At 46.5% G+C, this 25718-nt stretch overlaps 1 protein-coding gene across 2 annotated transcripts in view; it reads right to left on the reverse strand.

The window, feature by feature from the left end:
• The window catches only part of MFN1 (mitofusin 1), a 37407-nt gene that overhangs the window by 2349 nt on the left and 9340 nt on the right, over positions 1 to 25718 (reverse strand). For both annotated transcript variants that reach the window (XM_054983199.1, XM_054983200.1), the window contains exons 5-17: positions 24297 to 24421; positions 19891 to 19999; positions 17871 to 17978; positions 15657 to 15810; positions 15471 to 15538; positions 10958 to 11079; positions 9546 to 9672; positions 9072 to 9176; positions 7808 to 7910; positions 6398 to 6627; positions 5637 to 5792; positions 4687 to 4883; positions 2926 to 3060 (exon numbers count right to left, since the gene is read on the reverse strand). In XM_054983199.1, the coding sequence (XP_054839174.1) occupies positions 2926 to 3060; positions 4687 to 4883; positions 5637 to 5792; positions 6398 to 6627; positions 7808 to 7910; positions 9072 to 9176; positions 9546 to 9672; positions 10958 to 11079; positions 15471 to 15538; positions 15657 to 15810; positions 17871 to 17978; positions 19891 to 19999; positions 24297 to 24421 (1739 nt within the window). The remainder of the gene's footprint in view (positions 1 to 2925; positions 3061 to 4686; positions 4884 to 5636; positions 5793 to 6397; positions 6628 to 7807; positions 7911 to 9071; positions 9177 to 9545; positions 9673 to 10957; positions 11080 to 15470; positions 15539 to 15656; positions 15811 to 17870; positions 17979 to 19890; positions 20000 to 24296; positions 24422 to 25718) is intronic.

Here is a 25718-nt window from a genome sequence, read left to right on the forward strand (position 1 = left end):
TCCCGCACAACGACGCGCGACGTTTCAGGATGGGGAGGGCCGTCTGGAATCGGCCCTGGTGTAGATTAGGCTAAAAATATGACTGGTCCAAATGCATTCAGCAAGTTTCATAGCAGAACAGGACTTGAAGCTCAGAGTCTCACAAATCCAAGTCCAATACTCTAACCAGTACAACACATTGTCTCTGTACACGAATAGAAAGCTGCAAGCAATGAGGCTGATTCATTTGGTAAGCAGCTTACAGTGTATCAGATGCTCTGCTGAGTTCCTGCCACAAGGGGGCAGAACAGTTTAAAATGGTGATTCAAGAACTGGACCAATGTAGACTAAACTTTTTATTAATTTATAGTCTGCATTTCTCACTAAGACTCAAGATGGATTACATAGTGTGAGATTAGCACAGTCAGTATCAAGGACATTTCAATAAACAATGCCATAGGGTAAATAAGTGCAAGTGTACAAAAGACAGAACATTAGCAAAAATCCAATACAGAGTTGAAGAAATGCTGAAACAGCATAAGCAATTCTAGGACTGACATTCAACAACACAGAACTACCCGGTACGGTCACACGCGCTACTAACTCGTTAGTGAAGCATCTCTTGGACATCATCTCCCTACGATGCAGCCCTTCTGTCTGTGTAAAAAAGCCCTTTTGAATAATTCAGTTTTGCATCGTGGGGGCTCTCCTGACTTCCTCAGGCAGGCTGTTCCGTGTAACACCGGCAAGAGCCGTCATAAGTCAGCTATGATTTGATAGCCTCCCCGCCCCCCAACTTTTATTGTGACCAACCAAGCTGGCACAAAACATACAAACTTTTGAGGTCACCAGAACTCTACATCAAGGGTTAAAAAGACAGAAGGGTGAGAAGCACATTTTTCAGGCCATAATGTTAGCAACTGATCTTACTATCAACTCCATTCCAAGTTCATGAACTTCAGTCTATCTACAGATAGCAGCTTTGGATTGATCTCAGGATCCATGAAGGAACAAGGACAAACGTTGGAAGGAGACTTTTAGAAAACTCGGCCATTCCCCACCATGCTAACGCTCTGAAGTGGAATTAACTCTATACTTTGCAGTCCTCCATCGTATTTTCAAGGCTGCTTCCCTTTTTTTTTAACAGACATGTAGTTTGTGTGTCTCTTTGTATCTTTACTAAAAAGTTTCAGTGCCTACACTTTAAAAAGAGAATAAAGCAAAATGTCCTGAATGAAATTTCCAGAGTGGGGAGATAACCGGTTAAGACAAGGATTAAAATTATAATAATGATTAATAACAATGTAATGGGAGTATGCTAAGGCCACAAACCTGTTTTTGAAAGCACATGGATCATGGAGAGAGCCACTGCAGGAAGTGAGGGTTGGCCTGGTGCTCTGCCATGTTTGGGGAAATGCATTTGATTTCCTTTGTAGAGAAATCAGTTTTCATTTGGAGGTTTGGGCTGTACAAAACCTTCACGTTTAGTTTTAAAACATTTCCTTCTCTCTTAGCAGAGGACAGGAGGAGGGAAGTCAATTGTGTAAGCTTTCTTACACAACTTTCAACAGTGGAAGCCTTCTTACACAGGTAACAGGGCTGTGCCGTGCAGAAATGGTTTAAAGAGATGCTTCAAAGGGATAGGGACTGTAGCCTATACTACTGAGCACTAGCTGTTACTGTCGTTTATTACATTGCTTATGTTTTGTTTTAACATTGTTTCAGTTCTGTGACTAGATTTGTTTTCTTTCAAATTTCTGCAATCTGTAACCTATTGCATTGTTTCTGAATCTTGATCATATTGAATTACATTGTGTAATCCACCTTAAATCAAAGTGAGAAAGGTGGACTATAAATAACATAAATACAATAAATAAATAAAATAAATTGCTCTCCAGCCTCACTCTGACATTATTTTAGAAATGCTAATGGCCTCCCTGGCTGGACACAATGAAATGGTCAGCTGACATCCCCAGACAGAAGCTGATGTCTAGGAGGGGACGTAGACTTGGGACATTTCAGGAAAGGCTTATTTGATCCTCAAGGCGTTGGGGCGGGCAAACAAAGATAGCGCAGAGGGGGAAGGGCTCTCTTTGGGCTGATTCCACCTAGGGAGAAGGAGCTCTCACCCCTAAGCTCCAACTGAAGGCTGTCATTGCCATGTGGAAGATGCAGGGCTGGCTGCCTGAACAATGACTCCAAGGTAATGGGAAGCTTTTAGAACACTGTAACTTCTATGTTAAAGAGCCTGCCGTAGAATAGTAAGAGCAGCTATGGCATGTACAGGGCGAGATGCAGAGGAATTGCATGTTTACACTTTTCTTTTGGATTCCTTGCTCGGTCTGTTGCTGTGCTTAGAGTATGTGTGTGAACAACTTCCTTTTACTAAATGCTTTATAATTTTGAATCCTGTTTGTTGTTCTCCGTACCACACAGACCTACGCCATTCAAATGTGCTGTTTAAAATGGGTGCCAGGAGAAGGGGGCAGTCGAGTTGGCAAACTAATTCTCCCAGCGATGCACAAATGCAGTACCCTGTCCCCTTGGTAACCAGTCATTGGGTAACAGGAAACACAGGCATGAGATGGGGCTTTAGAAGGACAACACAGGGAATGGGAGCTTAAGAGCACAAGTAATTCCTACAAAGGTGGAAGTAGTACTGAAAAATGGGGAAAAAACCCTCCAACTGTTGGGACAGCTGGAAGAGTTGAACGATGGGTGGAGATTGAATGGCCGCTGGTGCCTAGATGCCTCGGAGGGCAGGACAGAGCAGTGTGTGTGGGTCAGTGGGGCTGTTCTGCCACGTTCCCCCCTCCGTGAACTCAGCACAATGCCATGATTTCACAATCATCTGCACTTCAGCCAACGCAAGGAAGCTCTTGGAGCCGTCATTTTTAGAAACAGCTACAACCTCCCCCATCACCAGCCTCCCCTGCCGTCATTTACCGTAGATGCTTGGAGTTGCTCTGGATTTTCTCTAGCTGATCGATTTCTTTGGACAGCCTGGCAATCTCTTCTTCCAGGTTTCTCTCAGTGATGTCAACTTGCTGGCAGAGGCGAGCAAATGTAGTGGCCATTTCCCTGTGATAGAGAAAGCACCAAAGATCAGGTCCCACAGCTTGTTCCAACCACTAGGCCCAGCCTGGAAGACTGCTACCAGACAAGGCTTGAACTCTGGCCGAATTCCTATAGACCTGTATGAACTGCAAGCATTCTGTTAAGGAAGTTTCCTTCCCGACGCAGCATGGACAAAAAAGGAAATGTTAAACAAGACTGTCCAATTCATTCTGAGCAAGTGCTACACACAAACATACCACACACACACACACACCGCTGCTTCTGTCCTCCCTCACTGCTGTTAGGCAAGATGAACAGAATAGTTGAAGAAAACAGCACTGAAGAATTTGTCGCTGCTAAAAGTGAGGTCTTCTCGCCTTCCATTCTTCCAAGTAACTTGTAGGGTTGGGAGGGACCCAAAATTTATATCCTGCAAACAGAACCTACTATACAAAACAAGAATTGCAATCAATAAAGAATATTCTAGTATCAAAATTTAGATTGGTTTGCCGCAGAATTGTAAGGTTTATGTGCAGAGAGAATGAATCCTGGTTAAAATTAGACCAACACCAAATTCTGTTGGTATAAGAGTATGCAAGGCTTTGAGATTACCCACAACTCTTCACCTGGAAAAATAGAACAGTAGTTCCATTCTCAGTTGGGTACAAGTGACGTTTCTCCCTCAAAAACATCAACTAAGTTCTCAAGTTGTTTCACTTTAGATACAGACAATTCTGGTACCCAGAAATGGTCAATATTTGTTTGAGGCCATAGAAAGAGAAGGCTAGGGAACCCTCCCCTCCCCCACTGTCCCAGCTTGGAGTAAGGGACAGGTATTCGGGATGCTGGGGGGGGGGGGGATGCAAGGGCTCTCTGTAAAAAGGAACTCATGGAAAAACACTCCTCCAGTTCATCCTCACAACAACCTTGAAAGGTAGGTCAGGACAAGAGAGTGACCGGCCTAAGGTCACCCAATGAACTTTACTAACAGAATGAGGAGCTGAACCCAGATCTCCCCAATCCTAATCTGCCACTCTAACTACTGCCTGTGCGTGCACACACGTACTTCCGCTTGCACTCCCTCCGTCTCCCCCTCTCTGCCATAGAGAGAGCAAACAAATGAACGAACGAATGAGAGCAAGACCTGATAGAATTGCTTTTGAGTGAGTCAAAAGGGAACAAGATGGAAGACATTTGATGGGAATTGGTTCTAAACTACCAAAGAACAGCCATAGGGAAAGGGAAAGGTGGGTGAAGTCAACAGAGAAGATGTTGCCAGTGTTGTTGTAAGTCATCCAGAGATTTCAAGAATATTGCTGAGCTTAAGGAGAATTAAATATCCTGACAGAAAGCTACAAAAGCTTGCAAAGACCTCTGCGCCTTTGGATCTTTTCTGATCCACCATGACTGGATCCTGCAGATCCAGTCCCTTAACCGCAGCGCTTTCCCTCCTTTTCTTGCCCCAGAGAAAGGCACCACCATTAGTAGCCCCATCATCCAACCCATCACCATTTGCATTCAAACAGGAAGACGCTCTTCAGATCTCTGGCTACATCTTTTCATGGCATCGGCAGCTTCTTCCAGAAGAAAGGTCAAGGGGTGCTGGGTCTTTTCTTGGGGATAAGAGTACCAAAAATGGACACAACGTACTGTTGCACTTGGTGGCTGCAATTTCTACTGGTAAAGGTGACAATCATCTGCAGCTTTTCGGTGGCATAGTTCACAAACTGCTGTTTGAAAGCTCGCTCTTTGGCTTTGGTTGTCCAGGTGAGCCTCTCGTAGAGATACAGCAGGCCGTACATGCTCATGGAAAGGGAGATGACCTTCCAGCCAACGGTTCGCCAAACCTGGAAGAGAAAATGAAAGTCTGGATCTCAAATGGTGATTAACTTCATACAACAACTGGGCAAAGCAAGTCAGTCTGTTAGGAAACCTTTGCTTAGGAGAGAGGGAAAGCAAGTTGACACATCCTGTGCCAGCTCTTGCAAAGCCTATGACTATCCCGCAAGGAGGCCCTGCTCGAAATTTCACCTTTGCAAAGGGTTACAACTCCACCTCCAAGGAGCTGAAGTTTTCTGCAATTGCTCCCTAATTCAGAATTATTTCAGTAGTCCTTTGAATGAGCATTGTTTGAAAACCATTTTAAAAATGCAAAAGCCCACTTCCGCTCCTGGTGGCTTCAAGAAAAAGCTGGAAACCGATGATGTTTTACGGGCAACGTTTCTTCTATCTGCTGCCTTTTTTTGGATTTTTTGTTACTTTTTGGGTGACTTTTTTGGGGGGGTAAGATTAAAAAAATATTTTAAAGCTGCAAACTAGTGCCGATGCGTTAGTTAACTATGTGTTGCATGGCGATATACGACTTTGTGCCTGCACGGCTGGGCGAATGAGCCCTCCTACACTGGTAGTAACTAAGTAGAGCATAATGGTATTGTGAAAGAAGTACAGCATGCATGGGTTTGGCAAGGAGGGGGTCATGCGGAGCTGGAACCTCCACATGGAGGGGTGCAGCAACATAGATTACACGTTGCCAAACTCTGGAGGTCTAAACCGTTCCCACAATTTCTTACCAAGGCTAAAAAGCCAATAATGGAACTTACCACTCCTCCAATAATGATAACAGTCATGGAGGTCCGGGATGTCAGTGATGCCAAATTTGTTACCAAGGAAACCATGAGTTCCTCCTGTGATGTGTTCTCTGGAGTCAAGGCAGGGGCACTGGTTGTGCAAGGCGTTGAGGCTAGAGACCTAGGGAGCTAGGAGAGAAGAGAGCAGGCTCCAAGATAAGACTTCAGGGCACACGAGCACAGGGGTGGGCCATCTCAGTGGACGACTTGAGCGGAGACTTATTGACTGGGAGACCATTCTGAGGCAGGCTTGATGACTTCTCCCTTAGCCAAAGCAACGGGAGAAGCACAATTCTGCAGAAGGGCAGTTGTATTAACCTGGCACGGGCATCCGTGTGCATAAGATGACTTGTCACTTCACTGCAGAAGGCTGCTTTGAACATACAAACTGGCCTGGATCCTGCACTAAACCATTGCTAATTGGAAGGCATTTCCGTCAGTGGAAGGCATTTCCGTCAGCAGAATTGGACTTCCGTGCCTTCCCCTTCTTGCTGCAGCCCCACAGGATCCCCAATATGCTGCTCCTAGTGGGCAGGGCACCCCTTCAGGGAGATCAGCAAGGTGGGGGGGCGGAAGAAATCAATGAAAAACCATTAGTGGAAATTTACTGCGGGATCCAACCTATGCTCTGCCGCTGAGTCCCTTTGGGCGCACTCCTGCACATCAGTGCAGGAGACATCACCCATTTGTTAGGCTCTGCCATTCATCTTAGAAAAGCCTTTTCAAACACTTACGGCAATGGTTGGCTCTGCCATGCCCAGGAGCACCCGGTGAGCATTTGTTGGGCCAAGGAACCGACTGACAAGGGCGGTCCAGCCCAGGGAAAACCGGAACGTGATATCCTCTTGGAAATCTGAGCAGAGGCTGTGGCAGTTCAGATCGTAGCTGAGGTCAAACTTCCTGCACGGAATGAGCAAATGGAGCTGATTCTGAACCCCGGAAGGCAAGAGCGGCTTCAGGTTTTCTGAAAAGGGAGCAGATTTAGCAGTTAATAAATGGTCATCCAGACTTAGTTCTATCCTATGGGCAGACATCTTTTAAAAGGGGGCAGATGGAGGGAGAGATTTCATCTTGATTTTAATTTGGACAATTCTAAATCATTTTTAAAGTGCCTTAAACTATGTGGAAAAGTGGGGCATAAATGCTTAAATAAATGAATGAATATATACAAATAAATCCCATTGCAGTTGCTTGTGGCACTTGGATCGTGCTCAGGAGATAGACTGCAAAAAAAAAAATTGACAGGCTTGGGGACACCCTTCACACTTCAGTGTGACACCTGCTGTGACTGGAAAATTAGTTGTTCGTTGGTCCATCTATTTTTGTGCAGAAACTGGGGGGGGAAAGGCAGAAGGAAGGAAGGCGGCACCTTCAAAAGCAGGACAGACCTTTCAACTGACAGTCTGCTCCAAAAGCAAGATTCGGCTCCAGCAGCACCTTAAAGACCAACCAGATTGCCAGGGTCCGAGCTTTCGAGAGTCAGAGCCCCCTTTGTCGGACTGCTGAAAACTCAAACCCTGGAAATCTAGTTGGTCTTTAAGGTACTACTGGATCCGAATCTTGCTTTTCCACCTGGCTACCCACCTGAAACAATCTGCCCCAACTCAGCAGTGCAACAACAGTTTGAAAACCCAGATTAAGTCTTCATTGACTGCAGGAGGACAGTGAATTACTATTAGGGTGTATGAAATCTTGAAAAAAAATCCATTTGGCTTTAGCAGCCAAAGCAGGTTACAGTGCCAACTCTTTCTGTAGCCTGTGTTGACCAGATCTCAAAGAAGCAATCTGGACAGATTGCAAGTAAGATGCCAGAAGAGCAGAGGAAACAGGAGACTGGTCCATACAGGTGGTGGCCCATTTCCACATGCTCCTAGGCAACAGGATTGTGACCCACTCAGGGAAACCAAGAAGCACAGATCAAACGAGGGGGCGCTTCCATGCATGTGGCTGCCTTAATCTGCACCCTTGTAGCAATGTGAAAAACGGCTGCCATGGGGACAGTCACACTCCCAGCAGTTTCAAGAAATCTAGAACTGGGACAAGGGAAGCCAATTCACCTCCATTCCAATATACAAGAGACCAGAGGTGGGGGGGGGGGGGGTTTAGAGAGAAGGAGCCTTTGCATTCCTCTGCCTAAATGTTACCAATCATTTCCTGCTGCGACTGATGCATTGATATGTTGACTTCACTCGAGCACCGGTCAGCCAGGTTCCTTCCCAAGCCTTCTTCTATGTGCTTGTTGAGTTCCTAGCATTTCACAGAGGAAAAAGCAAAAGTTAACTTAGTTTCCTTAACAGTTCTCCACGCACACTGAATAGCTGACACTGCCTTCCACTGAAGCAGACCTTTGAATTATCATGGTCAGTGCTGTCTACTCTGATGGGCAGTGGCAAAGGTCTTTCCCATCACCTATTCCCTGATCCTTCAGTCAGTTTTATTATTACAATCTGAGATCAGAATTTAGGTCAGCATATACAAATATCACAAGTGCATTAATTCCAAATCTAAACATGTCTACCGATTGAATACAACTGTATACTAAAATGAGTAAAATTATTAAAATATAATTTAAAATTTCTTAAAAGAAGTAATGTTCTGCCTGATTAGACTAGCCAGGTCATAAAATCTTGTTACTTTGGCAGTAATTTCATTGCAGCAATCAGCTAAAAAGAGTGGAATAAAATTGATCAGATCTGCCTGGATAATTGGTAAGATGTACTTAGTCCGGATGTCCTGGTAATTCCCTGATCCTTCTGTCTGGAGGTGCCGGGGACTGAACCTGGGACCTTCTGCAGGCCAAGCAGATGTCCTGCTACTGAGCCACAGCTCCTCCCACTCACCCGTTAAATATAATGGCACTCTCTTATTCTACAAGGCTAAAATTATCCCGATGCAATGGGATTCACATCCACATTTTAACTATCTTTGGACTGACTGTAGTGGATTCAGGCCGTTGGGATTCACTGTCTCTCCAATGACAAAAGTCAAGAACAAAACAGCAGGGAACGGGGTCAAGGACTGTGCATTGGAATTTGAAGGGGAACAAAATCTTTCTCTCTTATTGAACATTATACTAACAATTGAAATTTCTTTTTCCAAGATTTTATTTTTTAATTTAATTAATTTTTAAAATTTATATCCCACTGGTCTCCCTAATGGGGACCCCAAAGCAGACTGTAGGACAAAAAAATTATAATAGAAATGAACAGGCAGGAATATATTCTTAGTTGATTAACTTTGTTATTAATGCCTCCCTTCGTCACTTCTGACCATCTCTGGACACTGCATATTAAACCCATATAAATTAGTACACACACGCCTACACTCCCACACCGAGACCTAAGCATTGCACAAGTAATGCAAAAAGAACACAAAGTTTGAAAGATTTCCACCTGTGGCAGGACTTACACTTTTGTATAATTTCAAAACTTGTTGGGATGGGTGAAAATCAGAGCAAAATTCATTCACCAATACCGAAAGTCGGCAGATTTCATCAGTCATGGCAGAAGACACCTGGAAAAGATGGAATATGCCAGAACAGAAATGGTCTTCCCAAGAAATGCAGTTTATTCTTTTTGCACAATGACACTTTGGGAAGTTGACATTATTTATCTGGAGTCATCAGGAACTGAAGTTGACACTTCCGACGCAAGCAAAACACGCAACTTCAATTTCAGACCTATGGGCCTTTGCCGTCCTTACAGCCGCCTTGTAAGGTAGGCCACCAACATTCCCCATATTTCACATAAGGGCAGAGGGGGTTGCAGTTATGAGGATGTAACAAGATCTGAGTTGTTGTCAAGTAGTAACTTATGAAGTAAGGAGCCGGGGACCTGTTCTGGAGCACTGTAGAACATTTCCCTCAAGCCACGTCCAATTTACCTTGTTCGCGACTTCCTCCGTAACTTCTTTGATTTTTAACTTAATGTCATCTGTTAGAATGTTGAGCTGGTTCCGAATGAATTCCAGCCTATCCTTCTGCTCCTCTCGCTCCTCCATGGAACGTACTCTAAAGTAGTAGAAAAGACAGCCGTCAGCCCCTTGACCCCATCACCCAGAAACACCACCGGGACAAACCCAGGTGCATGATGCTGCCTTGTCTAGATTACAAGCAAAGCCACCCCAGAGCACGTACAAAAAGCAGCAGACCTCAACCTTTTTGGAGCCCAGGCCCACCTTTTCCCCACCATGAGACCTCTCCCCCCCACGCCATCTTCTACAGAGATGGAAATAATCATGTCTGCCCTCTGTCACTTCAGACTGCAAGCAGGGGCCCGTGTGACAGAATTCTCCATGCTACACGACACTCCCTCCATACAAGGAAAGTAGCACGTCAGAGAGGAGCTTTGCATCTGTTTTTTTATGTGGACAGGGATTCAGTGTTGCAAGCCCCCAGCCTAAATGGAACACCCCAGGAACGGGCTTGCAATCCATGGCCTAATCTCACCCTGTGAACAGACAAGGATGAGTGCTCAAATGAGTCAGATTTACAGGATCTCTGTCCACATTCTTGCTAAACTTGGGGAGGGGGGAATAGAAGGCGCATGCAACCTCTTATGAGTTATCATTCATTCTTAGCATTTCTGTCACTGCTCTTAGCATTCCGAGCACTTCGGACACATGATTTCTGAGGTCCTCACAATTAACCTGGCATGGCGTTACTCCCATATGGACACAGAAAGGGTGTGGCCTAAGAAATCCAAGCGAGCTCATGGCAGAGGTGAGACTTGAACTGTCAAGATGGGAGTGGGGGAAACTACCCCAATTCAAGTCAGTGCTGCACCTACACCAATTACTATTCATTAGTGTAGATACTGGTGCTTGAGATTTGGGGGCCAGGTGAAGAGTGGGCTGGACATTTAAATTACCAGGAAAATTCCTGATGGGCAGCGGGCAAACAGGAGCAAGCAAAACCCCTCTTGGCTCAGACCCAATCAGCAGAGATGATGGGCGCAGGCTACCCATTACCTCCTCATTACTGCTACCATCTGGGCTCAGACCCAGCAGCACCTGAGCAGCTTGGCTTGCTCCTGGACTATTTTAACTGCCCAAGTAGAATTTGGCCTTTCCCAAAAAGTGAATTTAAAAGCATCAAAAACGAAGCCATTGAAAATACCTCTTTTGCAGTTGAAGGAACAAGTAACATGATGATCAGGTGGAGAGAGAAATTCCACGCTTACCTCTGGTCCAGACAGGCCTCTAAGGAGTGTGTTATCTCCTAACTAAGGGGAGGCGGGTCAGAAAGGGATTCTCTACCGCAGCTGAAGAAGGTGAATGTAACAGGAGATGCCTACCTTTGGTCGGCTGCTGCCACGTTTATGGAGTCCATAATGTTTTTCACGGTGTCTAGGATCTGTTTAGCTCTGATAGTGTGCTGCTCGAACTTGGTTTTCACAGCTGACTGCGAGATACACTCCTGCGAGGGCCCAAGCCACAACACATTACTGCAATTCCATAGCCAACACCCGCAGGAATTTCTAGGGCAGAAAGCACTTTTTTGCCGCGAATCAAAATTAAATCCAAAAAGCAAACAAATAAAGGAGCAAAGGGAGAAAGAAAAACACACAGAAGTACAACGGAGCGTGAAAAAGAAAACAATACGTCGGTAACAGGAAGTTGGTGCTCTCTTTTACGGTCCGTCCACAGTAATGTGCAGGATCCAAAAGAAACAAGAGGGTTAACAAAACGCAGTCTTAACGGTTAATGTATACCCGTTTGGGGCACTTTACACGTTACATTTTTTTCGATATACGCCAAAGTGTTATGCATACACCTAAAAACGTAATCGGTGAATGCAGCCTGTGTCATATTGGTACTATTGCTTCAAAGATAACTCCCAGAGGCTCTCCAGGAGAGGCCCAGGTCTTCTGACCACAGCTAGAGGAGAGGGTAGAGTTGCAGTGGCCCAAGTTTGGCCTGTTCAGTTAGTTGTCTGCGTGCGTTCCAATAAACATAGTTCCTGCCATCACTGCTGCCTCCACCACTCCGCAGGGGGTGTGCAGCTCCCCACGGCACACTATGCTCTGGGGCGAACCTCACTTTGCGGCTGCACTTTGAAGGGGTCCCAATGCTCTTCAAGATCTCATACCCAAACTTCACAGCACGTTTGGGATGTGCATGAACCCAGGAAACCTGAACAAACATGTCAATACAGGGACGGCTTCCTGTACCCGCGTGTAGCGGTCATTTCTGAAGTGAGTTCTGGCTGAGGGAGAGAGGTGTGTGTTTCCCGGTGTGGCTGTGGCATCTCCCCACTGGGAAGGAGCTCGAGTCAGGTGGCTAAGGAGCGCGTTCTTTAGATCGGTGTTATTTTTCAAGTACATCCTCCTCAAGTGCCTCTGCTCCCAGGCCTGCTGAAATCATACCCCAGTCTACAGAACCCACACGAGGGCACTTTCCCCCTCTCTCTAGTGCCACACTGGGCATGTGAGATGGGGCATGGTGGAGAGTGCCCTCAAGTCATAGCTGATGTATGGCAACCCCTGGCGGGGTTTTCATGGCAAGAGACTAACAGAGGGGGTTTGCCATTGCCTGCCTCTGCAACCCCGGTCTTCCTTGGAGGTCTCCCATCCAATTACTAACCAAGGCCGACCCTGCTTAGTTTCTGAGATTTGACGAGGCTCTCCTGGGCTATCCAGATCAGGGGTGTGAAATTAGGGTTCCCAGGTGACTGCCGGTGGCAGGCAAACTCCCGGGGATTTGCCCCCTCATCCGCCAATCTGCCAGCGATCGCCAGGAGGTGGCAAGCCCCCCGAAGGTTGCCCACCACTGGCAAGCACCCCAGGAACGCGCCGTGTCATCACTTCTGGAAGAGATGTCCCTGTGCTGGCCGCAGGAGTGTTCCCGCGCTTCCTTTGGGGCCAGTTTGGGTCCCAAACGGGTTGAACTGCCCCACCCAGAGAGCGGGAGCGCTCCTACAGCCCACGTAATGACGTCACTTCTGGAAGTGACATCGCCGTGCAAGCGCAGGGGCACACAGATGAAGAGTGACCCCACAAGCAACACGAGGTAAGCGCCAGCCCCCCCCCTCCTGCCGGGAGAGTACAGGGACCTGGCACCTCCATGTGAGACGGGGTACTACTGACTGACAAACGCACTCCCAACAGACCGTGGCTCTCTGTTGACCTTCCCTGTTTCCAGAGACTCTTTGCCTTTGGAAAAGGCCTTAGGGGTGCGATTCACAGCAGCAGCTTCCTCCCGATGATTCCCAGGCCCTCCTTGCCTCTCTTCACCGATCTTTTGTGAGAATTACGGCCACATTCAGAGGGATCTGAAAGGGGGTTAGATTGACTCATGGAGGACAGGCCCATCCATGCATATGATCCATGATTAAATGGAACCTCCATGTTTAGAGGGAAGCTATCTTCTTAAAGCAATGCTGTGGGGAGCAGCACGGGGAAAGGATTTGGCCTCAATGGCCTGCTTGAGGGATTCCCAGGGGAATCGGGTTGGGCACCACGTCCAGGAAGATGCTGGACTTAGTGGAACGGTGGTCTGATCTAGCATGGCTACTCCGATGTCCGTATGAATTGCGGAAGACCACTCCACAAATAACTGAAATGTTGGAGGAGGGATGGAATCAGCAGGAAGAAACATGTATCCTTGCATGGTTTTATCCCCCTCTTCCCTTCCGTCCAGGACTGAATGTAACATTATGACTCATTTGATCAAACAGCAAATGGGATTCTTCCATCTTTTTAGAACAAAGTCCTCTTCTACCAGCCTCAACAGCGATGAATGAACAGAACTTAAAAAGGAGGGGGGCGGGATTAAAATAAAAGAGAAAGAATAGTTAAATGATAATCCCTGTTCCTCGATGAAGCAGATCTAGAAATCAGCAATGAAAAACAAGAGGTTCACAGATAACAGCACATTGTTAGAGCTAGACGGGAGGTGTCAAGAGATTCCAGAACGGCAAGAAAGCAGGAGGGCAAGAGGGTTATGATTTCACCCCTCGCCCGATACACAACCAGACAATCTGTAGCAAAAAAAGAAAACCCCTATAGAAAGCACAAAAGTTAATAACATTATCAAGAAAGGCAGAGAAAAGACACAGTGTGTAACTCAAGCCAGTTAATGCATTGGCATTATAGAACATACAAAGCCACCTTACATTGAATCAGGACCATTTAGCTGAATAGTGGCTTCCCTGACAGGCAGACAGACAGACACACACTTCGGAGTATCTCAGACAGGAAAAATTCCTTCCCCAGCACTGGCTACTTGGCAGACTTTTAATTGCAGACAGCCAGGGATCGAACCTGGGAATGTTATGTACTATTTATGTTTTTAATGGTAATTGTTGGTTTATTGTGCAGTGTGTTTTTAAGCTTTGTTGTGATCCACCCTGAGCCCACTGGTGTGGGGAGGGTGGACTATAAATTAAATTGAATACATTAAATTCCTGCATGCAAAGCAGCCACTCTACCACTCAGCCACCACTGGGGAGGAACCCAACATAAATAAAATTCTTTTAAACAGATAAACCGCAAGCATCAGTGGCAAGTTATTACATAACAGTGCAGTGTTTTTAGCGTGAAATCTCTGGCCAGCATTTTTTTTAAAAATCCAAAATTCAGGCCGCATGCTAGTTAAATTCAACAAGCAATGATCACACCATGTCCAACCCTTACATTAGATGTTTCCCTTAGTAACGAGAATACAAGTCTGGTTTTATCTTGTCCCACCTTCTGTCACAATGCCAAAGTTCCCCATATGACAACCGACATCCTATTAATGTGTGTTTTCTTCTAAACACCCAGCCTTGAAATTGTAATTAAAGCAATTAACTGTTCATTTGTATCAAAGTGCTTCACATCAAATCACTGAGCTGTATCCAGCGGGCCTGTTCCGCTGATGGTTTGGATTTTTATTGTAATGGTAATTTTATGACTTCTGTTTTTAAACATCACTGAAAACTGCTCTGAAATTTCATTCACTGACGGAAGGGCAGGATACAAATTATTTGCATGTATATATAAGCTCAGCTCCTAGCTAATGGGAGTGGCATGTGTGGAAGAAAACTTTTCTGCCACCCCCTTTTCCTGCAACCTCTGACATCATGGACCCAGAAGCAGCGTGGGGGTCTGCAGTAAGGGGGGGGGGATTTGGCGAACTCACCCCTCCTTTTCTGCTGTTAGCAGAAAAAATGATCAGGGTCTAAAGTCATTGTAACCAACTGCCATTTGATTTCTTTTTGCTCCGTGTTGGATGCAATAGCTAAGAGCCTACTGAAATGTGGTGGTGGAGAGTGCCCTCAAGTCATAGCTGACTTATGGCAACCTCTGGTGGGGACTTCATGGCCAGAGACTAACAGAGGTGGTTTGCCGTTGCCTGCCTCTGCAATTCTGATTTTCCTTGGAGGTCTCCCATCCAACTACTGACCCAAACCGCCCCTGCTTAGTTTCTGAGATCTGCTGAGATCAGGCTCTCCTGGACTATCCTGTTCGGGGCAACTGAAATGTGACCGCCCCCATATAAATGGTATCACGAAGCCCCTGCCTATGGGGATGCTGAGCAGGATCCAATCTCCCCCCCCCCCCCTCTCTAAGCTTTTGTCTAAGCAGGTCTCGTGATCTCCAGCATAGCTTTGTTTGGTGGTCAACAGGCCCCCCCTTCTCCTCTTTTCACCAAAGGGAAAGCTAGTTGGCGTCAATCTAATTTTTGCAACAGCAGGAACACTGCTGCAGGCAAGCGCTCCAAACAGGATCTGTAACATTTACTACTTGCCCCAGCATCAGAAAGGGTCACTAAGCCACTGATTTTGTGAAAGCGAACCCTGCTCTTCCCGATGGTCAGGAAAATTACCTCAAACACTTTCTCAAAATGCTGAAATTCTTGGAACCGCGTCTGAAATCCCTCAGCAAGCCCGTCACCTACAAGACGTAACAGAGTTGCTAAGAATAATTATCCCAAAGTGAAAAGCAAACGTCTTTTTCAGTTCTAAGAAGATCAACGTTCAAGAAGCTTCATACTGAGACATTCGGCACGCACCTCCCGCTGGCATCCCCTGAGCTTTCTGTTTTCTAGCGCTAAGGACCTCCTTGGCTGAAACGAAAAAGATTCGGTTCTGGGCTTCGGCAGGGTCCACAACTTTGAGTTCATCTACCAAGAAAGTCAGGCATCGTTCTGTGTGCTGTTTTCGTACCTGAAGAGAGGACAGGAGAGCCAAATCAGGACAATTGGAGGGGGAGCAGTCTGGAAAAAGAGAATGCGGCATACAGAGCCACAAACCTCCCTCGGCGGATATACATGTTACAAAGGCCCATGGTTGTCATCAAAATCTGAAATCTGACATCAGGGTTATGAGTCAGTACAGTGTAGTGGTCAGATTGGGATCTGGGAGATCTCCCACAGGGAGTTAAAATTCCCCCCAGAGGGTGTTCTTGGGCCAGTCCCTCTCTGAGCCCAACTCACCTCACAGGAGTGGCGAACAATGCCTGCTGCTCTGAGTTCTGAGAAGGAAGGGCAGGATAAAAACATACCACCTAGTTAGTAGAAAGCCAAGTAGCTCAACAGCAGAACCCCTGCTTTGTATGCAGAAGGTCCCAGGTTTTATCCTTGGCATCTCCAATAAGGTAATCCCAGGTAGCAGGCAGTTGAGAAAGACCTTTCTCTTCTGGAGACCAATCAGTCTAGTCAACACTAGGGGTGGACTGATTCATGGTCTGATTCGTATGCTCCATTTGAACAAGGTCAGTGGCCTGTAACTAAAGCCACCGACAGAGAGGTCTCCCCTCCCTCTTGCCGGATAATGGGTAATAAAACTTCTGTGTTCTGATGTCATCACAATAGGCACCTCCCCAGCCAGTAGCAGCCAAGGATGGCAATTAGGGAAGCACACATCATTACAGTGTCAGGACACAGGTTATGTTTTATAACACATTACCCAACAGGACAGCCTGACGCAGGGATGCTCTTTTCAACAGCAGTCTTGAGTCTCTGCTTCTGCCCCAGGGGACTGTTGAAGAGTTATTTCATACAACTCACATGGTATCACCCTCCCTGGCAAATATTTGCTCTACTACCAGTAGGTAGGCATGGAACCCAACAGTGGTGCCTTCCGACAGTCTGATTATCAGAGAAAGGGCTCTGGCACAAACTCACAAACAACAGAAGGTGAAAACCCACAAAAGGGGAAAGAGGTTTAACAACAACAACTGCGCTTATATACTGCTCTTCTAGACAGATGAGTGTCCCACTCAGAGTGGCTTACCTAAAGCCACCACTGAGCTCACAGCAGTAGCAGGATTTGAACCAGCACAGTCCTGATTCACAGCCCAACCACTTAACCTCTATGCTACAATAGCTCATAATAATAATTGCGCTTATATACTGCTCTTCTAGACAGATTAGTGCCCCACTCAGAGCGGTAAACAAGGTCAATGTTGTTATTATCCCCACAATACAGCTGGGGAGCTGGGGCTGAGAGGAGCGGCTTACTCAAGGCCATCTGCTGAGCTCATGGCAGTAGAATCATAGGGTTGGAAGGTACCTCCAGGTTCATCTAGTCCAACCCCCTGCACAATGCAGGAAATTCACAACTACCCCTCCCCACTCCCCCAGTGACCCCTGCTCCATGCCCAGAAGATGGCAAAACACCATCTGGATTCAAACCAGCAGAGTGCCAATTTGTAGCCAAACCACGACGTAACTACCATGCTACAGCTACTCAGCTCTCCTGGTATATTTCGAGCAGCTTCGAGCATCTCTTTGTCAGGGGAAAACAGAACGGACTTCTACTGGAAGACTGCATTGCAGAACACTGACCATTTCAACTTCACTTGGAGGTTTCACGGGAATAAATCTCACACACCTCCCTGCCAGCTTCTGCTACAGGTAAAGTTACTTGTTCTGAACCACATACTACACTTTTGGGGAGCAGACAGGGAGGGGAAAAAAGAGGCATTCGCTCTTCCCTCTTCCCACAAAACACAGTGTGTGTCAGCCTGGGATGAGAATCCCTGAACTTCTTTCAGGCTGTCGCGTGATAGCATCAAATTAACGGGTTGGATCCCGCAGATGTAACGGCAGCAACAAGGACCCTTTCCCTGATGCGGAAGGGGAGAGCTCTTTACACAGCCGTTAGCAGAAAAGATCCATGGGGTCAAACCTGTAGATGGTTTTTAACCCCCAGATTTCATCATCGTTGAGCTGGAACATCCAATGGCCTCCACTAAACGAAACAATCCAAGAACTGCAACTCACGTCCTCCATGTACTCGGGCTCGGATGCAGAAGCGTCCCATCGATTATTCAGGATAAAGATATTCGGTTTGGAAAGTTTTTCATTGACTTTGTGAAAAAAATGCTTCTCCTAAACAAAACAAAACAAAAACGACAAAGAACATTAACAAGTCACAGCTTTAAAAAACCAAACGAGCTTGGACTCTGGCCAAAAATCTCTGTGGAAGGAAGCGCTTCCCCCTGCTGTTGTCTTCCAAAGCACCCCCTGAAATGTTGCTCTTGGGAATGAAGGCGGCCCTCCTCAGGAACAGCATGGGGGGGGGGCACACAGGATGGGGGGGGTAGACATCTGCCCCTGGAGATGCAAATCAACAGAAATCACTCCCCCTCTCCAGCATGTGCACGTGGAAATGATCCACGGAATCCAACCCTCAGTTAAGTGGGACAGCCATGTTAACTGCAAGGCTGTTGAAAGCAATTGTAAAAGCAGGATAGCACCGCAGCTAAACCTAGAAGTCTCCAATCCCTCCAGCTCCTACCTGGTTACATGACCTGGGGCAGGCTGCTCTCTTCCAGCCTCACCCCAACACGCAGATAATACCAGACTACCATTCCAGGGTTGTTGGAGGAATTCCAAGAAGCTGAAGCATTCCAAACACTTAAGGTTCCCCATATAGATAATAAGTACTGTTATCTCGACCTCAAATAGAGAAGGGCTGGAGGCCCCCTGTGCACACAGGCAAGTTTCCAAAACAGGGCCAGCCTCCGTCTAGAGGGGCGCAGACCCAGGGGAACCTCCAGGTTTGCTGAAAAATTCGAAAGGACTGCCCCCCTCCCCCACACGCTGATTTTGGCATATAAATCCTGGCAGTCAGCGATGGCCCAGAGAGGGTGGAGGTGAGCGGATGGGGCAAGAGGGAAGCCTAAATGAGGAAGGAGAAGGAAGCAAGGGGGATGGGGCAGAAATGGGGGAAAGCCAGAAGCAGCAGTGAGGAGGGGGGAAACGGGGGGTTCGAATCCGCTGCAAGTCCTCAGCAGTATCCCTGCTACTATAAATTCACAAACACACAAGGCTTCGGCCCAGGTTTAGAATGCCGACCTCCACGATCAGATTGGGCATCTGTCTCTTTTGTTTACTCCTTGCCTTTCTTCCATGAGGTCAAGACTACGTGCATTGAGCTGTTAATTCCACCCCGCACCGCCCCCCCCAAAACAGACAAACTTGCTTTGCTTCATTTAAAGTTCCCAAGTCATAAGACCCTGGGAATCACATGACGGACTACATGCCAAATCACTATCATGGGAGATTTTTAAACAGTACGTATCAACTATCTGACATGTGGCAGAAGCAAAACACTGGCCACGCATCCACCTGTCTCCCCCCACCTCCGGAGACACCCACGGGCATGCTGTCTCCCTTGGTGCTGTTATTGCATAAAAGCAAAATTCAGCAGCAACAAAACAAAGTAGGTATATAAAACAGCAGTAATATAAATAGGAAGGCCATAAAAACAACTACAAAGCACGTAATAATCCCTTCACTAAAAACTTTGGTAAAGATAAAGCTTTTGAGCCTGGTGCCTGGAAGACAGTACAGTAAGTGCCAGGCATGACTAGAGAAGGAGGGCATTCCAACGGGGAGATAAGAAAGAGCTGCCTCATCATTATACGCGTCATCTTTGTAAGGAGGAGGACACAGAAAGCAAATCTTGGCCAGGCTAAACAATCGAGGAGGAGAAGATCCTTCAAGCTAATCCTAACGAGTTACTGGTTTCCCGTCACCCTTTCAATGATTGTTTGGAACAAAGAGACGGGTCTCCCGAACAAAAAGGAGGGGGAGGAAAATCTACAGGCAGGATTCTTCCGATAACAAGACGGCACCTTTGAATTAACCAACATTCAGCTCCTTTCAAATCTTGCAACTCTGCTCTAGACTACTTCGCAGGGCAGTTGTGAGGATTACCATAGTCCTCCTTGCAGGAGAGGGGGCAGGAAGAACACGCTGCATTTACATATTGGGAAACACCCCCCCCCCCATTTACCGTATTCATAAGAGTTGATTCGGAGTTGGCGACTAGAACAAAAACATCAGCATCCAAACAGAATTTGTCGATCCAGCTGTCGAGCTCAGTGGTGACGTCCGTGCCGGGGCTGCGAGGTGAAGACAGACATTGTCGAAGGCTTTCACGGCCGGAGAACGATGGTTGTTGGGGGTTTTCCGGGCTGTATTGCCGTGGTCTTGGCATTGTAGTTCCTGACGTTTCGCCAGCAGCTGTGGCTGGCATCTTCAGAGGTGTAGCACCAAAAGATAGAGATCTCTCAGTGTCACAGTGTGAAAAAGATGTAGGTCATTTGTATCTACTCAGGAGGGGTGGGGTTGAGCTGAGTCATTCTGTAAGAGTTTCCCAGGGTGTGGAATGCTAATGGCGGGAGGCTTCACTGAATCCTGAGGAGGTTCTTTTGCATATGGATTGGTGCTTGATGTGCTAATCTTCTCTGCAGGGCTATTGTCGGGTGTGGAGTGTTTTGTTGGCCTGGTGTTTTTCAGAACTGGAGCCCATGCTCTGTTCATTCTTAAGGTTTCTTCTTTCCTGTTGAAGTTTTGCTTATGCTTGTGAATTTCAATGGCTTCCCTGTGCAGTCTGACAAAGTAGTTGGAAGTGTTGTCCAGTATTTTGGTGTCCTGGAATAAGATACTGTGCCCTGTTTGAGTTAGGCTATGTTCAGCCACTGCTGATTTTTCAGGCTGTCCAAGTCTGCAGTGTCTTTCATGTTCTTTTATTCTTGTCTGGATGCTACGCTTTGTGGTCCCGATGTAAACTTGTCCACAGCTGCAGGGTATACGGTATACTCCTGCAGAGGTGAGGGGGTCTCTGCTGTCTTTTGCTGATCGTAGCATCTGTTGTATTTTTCGGGTGGGTCTGAATACTGCTTGAAGGTTATGCTTTTCCATAAGCTTTCCCATCTGATCAGTAATTCCTTTGATATATGGCAAAAACACTTTTCCTGTAGGTGACTGTTTTTCCTTGGTTGTTTGATTCATCCTGGGTTTGATTGCTCTTCGGATTTCATTTCTGGAGTAGCCATTTGCCTGAAGTGCGTGGTTTAGATGATTAATTTCCTCATTGAGAAAGCGCGGCTCACATATCCGTCTTGCACGATCCACTAATGTTTTCATTATGCCTCTTTTCTGTCGGGGGTGGTGATTGGAGTTTTTGTGTAAGTAACGATCAGTGTGAGTTGGTTTCCTGTAGACCTTGTGACCTAACTGAAAGTTTGCTTTGCGGATGACCAAGGTATCCAGGAATGAGAGTTTTCCCTCACTTTCTTTCTCCATTGTGAATTGTATGTTCAGGTGGATGTTGTTGAGATGATTCAAAAACTCCCTCAATTCTTCCTCCCCATGGCTCCAAATGATGAATGTATCATCCACAAACCGGAACCATACACTGGGTTTGTGGGGTGCTGATTCTAGAGCTGTTTTTTCAAAATGTTCCATGTAGAAGTTTGCTATAACTGGGCTGAGTGGGCTCCCCATGGCCACCCCATCCATCTGTTCATAGAATTCGTTGTCCCATTGGAAGTAACTGGTTGTCAGACAATGATGGAATAAGGCTGTTACATCCTCTGGGAAAATCTGATTAATCAGTGCAATAGTGTCTTTTACTGGAACCTTGGTAAACAGGGATACAACATCAAAACTGACAAGTATGTCTTGTGGATTGAGTTTCAGAGAACTGATTTTGTTGATGAAATCTGCTGAATCTTTGATGTAAGACGAGGTTTTCCCGATGTGGTCCTGCAGGAGATCTGCCAGATGTCTAGCTAATTCATATGTCGGTGAACCAATGGCACTCACAATGGGTCGGAGTGGGACTGAATCTTTATGTATTTTGGGGAGTCCATATAGTCTAGGTGGCTGTGCTTCAGTCTTGCATAGTTTTCTGTGCGTGTCGGGATGTAGTGAGGAATTCTTGATCAGCGCATTTGTTAGCCTGGTGATTTTGCAAGTGGGATCTCGTTTTAGTTTTTTGTAGGTGGAGGGGTCCAGGAGTTCCTTAATCTTCTTTTTGTATTCCTCCGTTTTCATGATCACTGTAGCATTGCCTTTATCAGCTGGTAGAATGATGATGTCTGGATCTGCATTGAGGGTCTTGATGGCATTTCTCTCCTTGCGTGTTAAATTGCTGGTGGGAAGCTTTGCCTTTCGTAGAATCCTGGCTGTCTCTCCTCTTATTTCCTCAGCTTCCTCTTCCGGTAGATGATGGATGGCAGCTTCTACATTTGCAATGATGTCTTCCACAGGAATTCTGGTGGGGGTGACTGCAAAGTTTCCTCCCTTTGCCAAGATGGAGGTTTCTTCTGGTGAGAGTTGACGGTCTGTCAGATTGATGACAATGCGTGCATTGTCGAGCATTGGGCTTGTCTGTCTTTTTTCCTGTAGTTTGTTAAACTTCTGCTTCTGTCTGGATGTGTGGTTGGTAAACACTTGTTCCATCTTCCTTTAGGTGAGATTATCGACCTTGTCCCAATCCTGACTTCTCATTTTATCTTTTGGTGCTACACCTCTGAAGATGCCAGCCACAGCTGCTGGCGAAATGTCAGGAACTACAATGCCAAGACCACGGCAATACAGCCCGGAAAACCCCCAACAACCATGAAGACAGACAGTTACCAAGCAACCCCTTCTGTCAGTTTTGAAATACAAATGGAGAAATAAATTTGCCCCGGGGGATGGGGAATAAAGACACTGCATTGGCCTTTGGCTTCCTGCACAAATACAGTTCGGAACGGCTGGAACAATTTTTAAAAAATGTGTGTTATTTATTCAACAGCTATTATACATCGGCTGGTATCCTACCATGCAGTTAAGAAAACTTAAGCGCCCTCCAGTTCTCTCTCTCAAAAGAGAGAGAGAGAGAGAGAGAGAGAGAGAGAGAGAGAGAGAGAGAGAGAGAGAGAGAGAGAGCAGCGATTTCTGTTAATCCCTCCCCTCCCACTGCAGCCTACTGAGCCCCCTGAAATTTTGTTGCTGTGGGGGGTCAGCAGAACCTGAGGAAGTGCACAGCGGGGACTCACTGGTGGAAATTGCCAGTGCATCTTAAGAAAACTTAAGGGTGCTTAAGCTTTTTTAATGGACACTGAGAGATCTCTGTCTTTTGGTGCTACACCTCTGAAGATGCCAGCCACAGCTGCTGGCGAAACGTCAGGAACTACAATGCCAAGACCACGGCAATACAGCCCGGAAACCCCCCAACAACCATTTTTTAATGTTGTTGGATACCAGCCACTGTCTGGAAACTGTGCTGCTTCATCATAGCAAGCCATGAGCAATGTTTCTAATAAGCCCCGAAGAAGCCATCCATATACAAATGCTTCCGTTTGTACCGTCAAGCCAAGACTTCAGATGATCCCAAAAAATTTCAGATTAAATGGTGTGGGAGGTAATGCAGGGAGATGAAACTGGAAGGGAAATCAACACAAATCCTCCAAAACACAGAGTTGGGTGAAGGGAGAGAGTTTGCATTGGAGGAGGGGAGAAATTTCAGTTCCCCCGTGCTCATCCCAAGTCATTTCCAAGGAATCCCCTTTCTGGCAGGCTCAAGGGGAGATGACAAATATTCTTTCCATGCTGTCTACTTCCTTCATGCCTCTTAGGACTGGAGCCAAAAAAACACTATTGACTACAAATTTAAGAAAATATGCCAGCTAAGACAGACATGATGAACTAGCAGCAGCAAAGGAAGCCCGAATGCCATGAAATTTATGCCATCGTAAATCTGTTGGTTTCTATTTAAATGTGGGGCTGGCAAGGCAAAGAGCTTCACTGTGCCAATTTAGACATGGCTCAGCATTTGGCATGAATGGGGTCACAATCCTGGCAAAGTAGCTACATGGGCTTAGCACGCTGGCACCATCTCGGCTACAGATCTCCGGCATGCTAAGTAAGTGCCTATGGCTGCCTTGCACCAGGTTCTAGCTCATTTTAATCCAAGGACTCCTCAGCGCAGGCAACTTTGCTCGGGGAACCTCTTTTCCCCCATCCGACCTCATATTTAAACTAAGCCTTAAATCTTTAAGATTCTCTGTTTTTGCATCAACTTCTGGAATTTGTCCTGACGTTTTTATTACCATTCCTGATCAGCAAAGCAGCCCTGCTGCCTTTCGAAATCCAGGCACGGATGACTTGAAAATGACAGAGAACGCTTTTGTGCTCACGCTTGTGTTTTGTAAGCACAAAGTTTGAATTCGGCCGAGTGCCAGATGCCGTCTTCAAACTCAGTCATGAGACTTCCTCTTGCTCCCATTGGCACTTAGCCAGCTTGGGCACACTAGCTTCGCATTTGAAGAGGAAAAACCGCTGCCGAAAGGAAAACCCTATTTATATGAGAGATCCATATGCCCTTGTGACCCCTTCTAAGTGCTGGACTTAAATCAACCACTGTACCTGTCCACTAAGACCAAGTCGTCTCGCAAGAGGGCACACTTGGCCTTTGGCCAAAACACGTGCACCAGGCAGCCGGCCTCTAAGTCTTTATCCATATGCAGGGCATGGGCAAGCTGATTAACTGTCTACAAAGAAATTAAAAAGTTAGAGAAAGGTCAAAATGTTCTCCGGGGCTATAACAAGTTAAAAAACATAGATCCAGAGGAGTTAGCCGTGTTAGTCTGCAGCTGCAAAATAGTAGAGTCCAGTAGCACCTTTAAGACTAACCAACATAAGCTTTCAAGAACCACAGCTCTCTTTGTCAGATGCATCTGCATCTGATGAAGAGAGCTGTGGTTCTCAATAGTTTATCTTACTATATAAAAGAGTGTGTTCAAGATGACTCACCGGTTATCCCAGTGCACAGGCACGCTCGTGTGCCTCTAGCAGGGATAAGATGTGAGTTCTCGCAGCTGGCGGGCACAGGAGCATGTCAGGCCACCTGCTGCCCTCCCCCCGCCGTGCTCCTTGCACCTCAGCCACCCAAATGGGGCTGGCAGGCACAGGCAAGAGCACATCAGGCTGCTGGCAACTTTCCCCAGACCAGTTTGGCTAGGGATCCTGGAGATGTTTTGCCATCTTCTGAGCATGGAGCAGAGGTCACTGGATGTGTGTGCGGGGAGGGGGGTAGTTGTGAATTTCCTGCATTGTTCAGTGGGTTGAACTAGATGACCCTGGAGGTGCCTTCCAACCCTATGATTCTACAGCAACTTCTGCCCTCTAATCCTCAGTCTTCTATTTATTTCCTGCTTATATATTGTCCCCCTTGTCCCCCAGCTGTTCCACCAGCACTACCTTCCTTACCTGTCTCTTTCCCCAACTGTAAAGGCCCACACATTGGGAACAGGGTACAAAATGCCGCCCAGCCATTTGCAACGGCAAACAGGGAACTCAGTCAAGGTTGACACATCTTGGCACAGTTCAAGAAGACTGCTTTTCTCAACAACGCATGATTCTTTCCAAACTTGTAATTCCCCCTCCGGCTTGTAGAGCTCAAAAAACCATTCTCTGTGGAATTATTGTAAAGAGTCCCGTAGCACCTTTAAGACTAAGATTTCGAGAGCCACAGTTCTCTTCGTCAGATGCATCTGATGAAGACAACTGTGGTTCTCGAAAGCTTATGCTACCATCAAGTTGGTTAGTCTTAAAGCTGCTACTGGACTCTTTCCTATTTTGCTACTACAGACTAACATGGCTAACTCCTCTGGCTGTGGTATTATTCTGCACTGCAGAGAATGCAGTGCAAGAACTTTGCCAAAGTTTGCCCGTGAGAATGATTTTTTGCCCGTGAGAATGATTTTTTTCCGGCAACACAGAAGATTCTCGCAGGTGCCAGAGGGAAACGAAGGGGAACCATTCTCCGCCAGACTATCAATGCCACCC

Source organism: Eublepharis macularius, chromosome 6 (genome assembly GCF_028583425.1).
Source record: "Eublepharis macularius isolate TG4126 chromosome 6, MPM_Emac_v1.0, whole genome shotgun sequence".
Taxonomy (NCBI): Eukaryota; Metazoa; Chordata; class Lepidosauria; order Squamata; family Eublepharidae; genus Eublepharis; species Eublepharis macularius.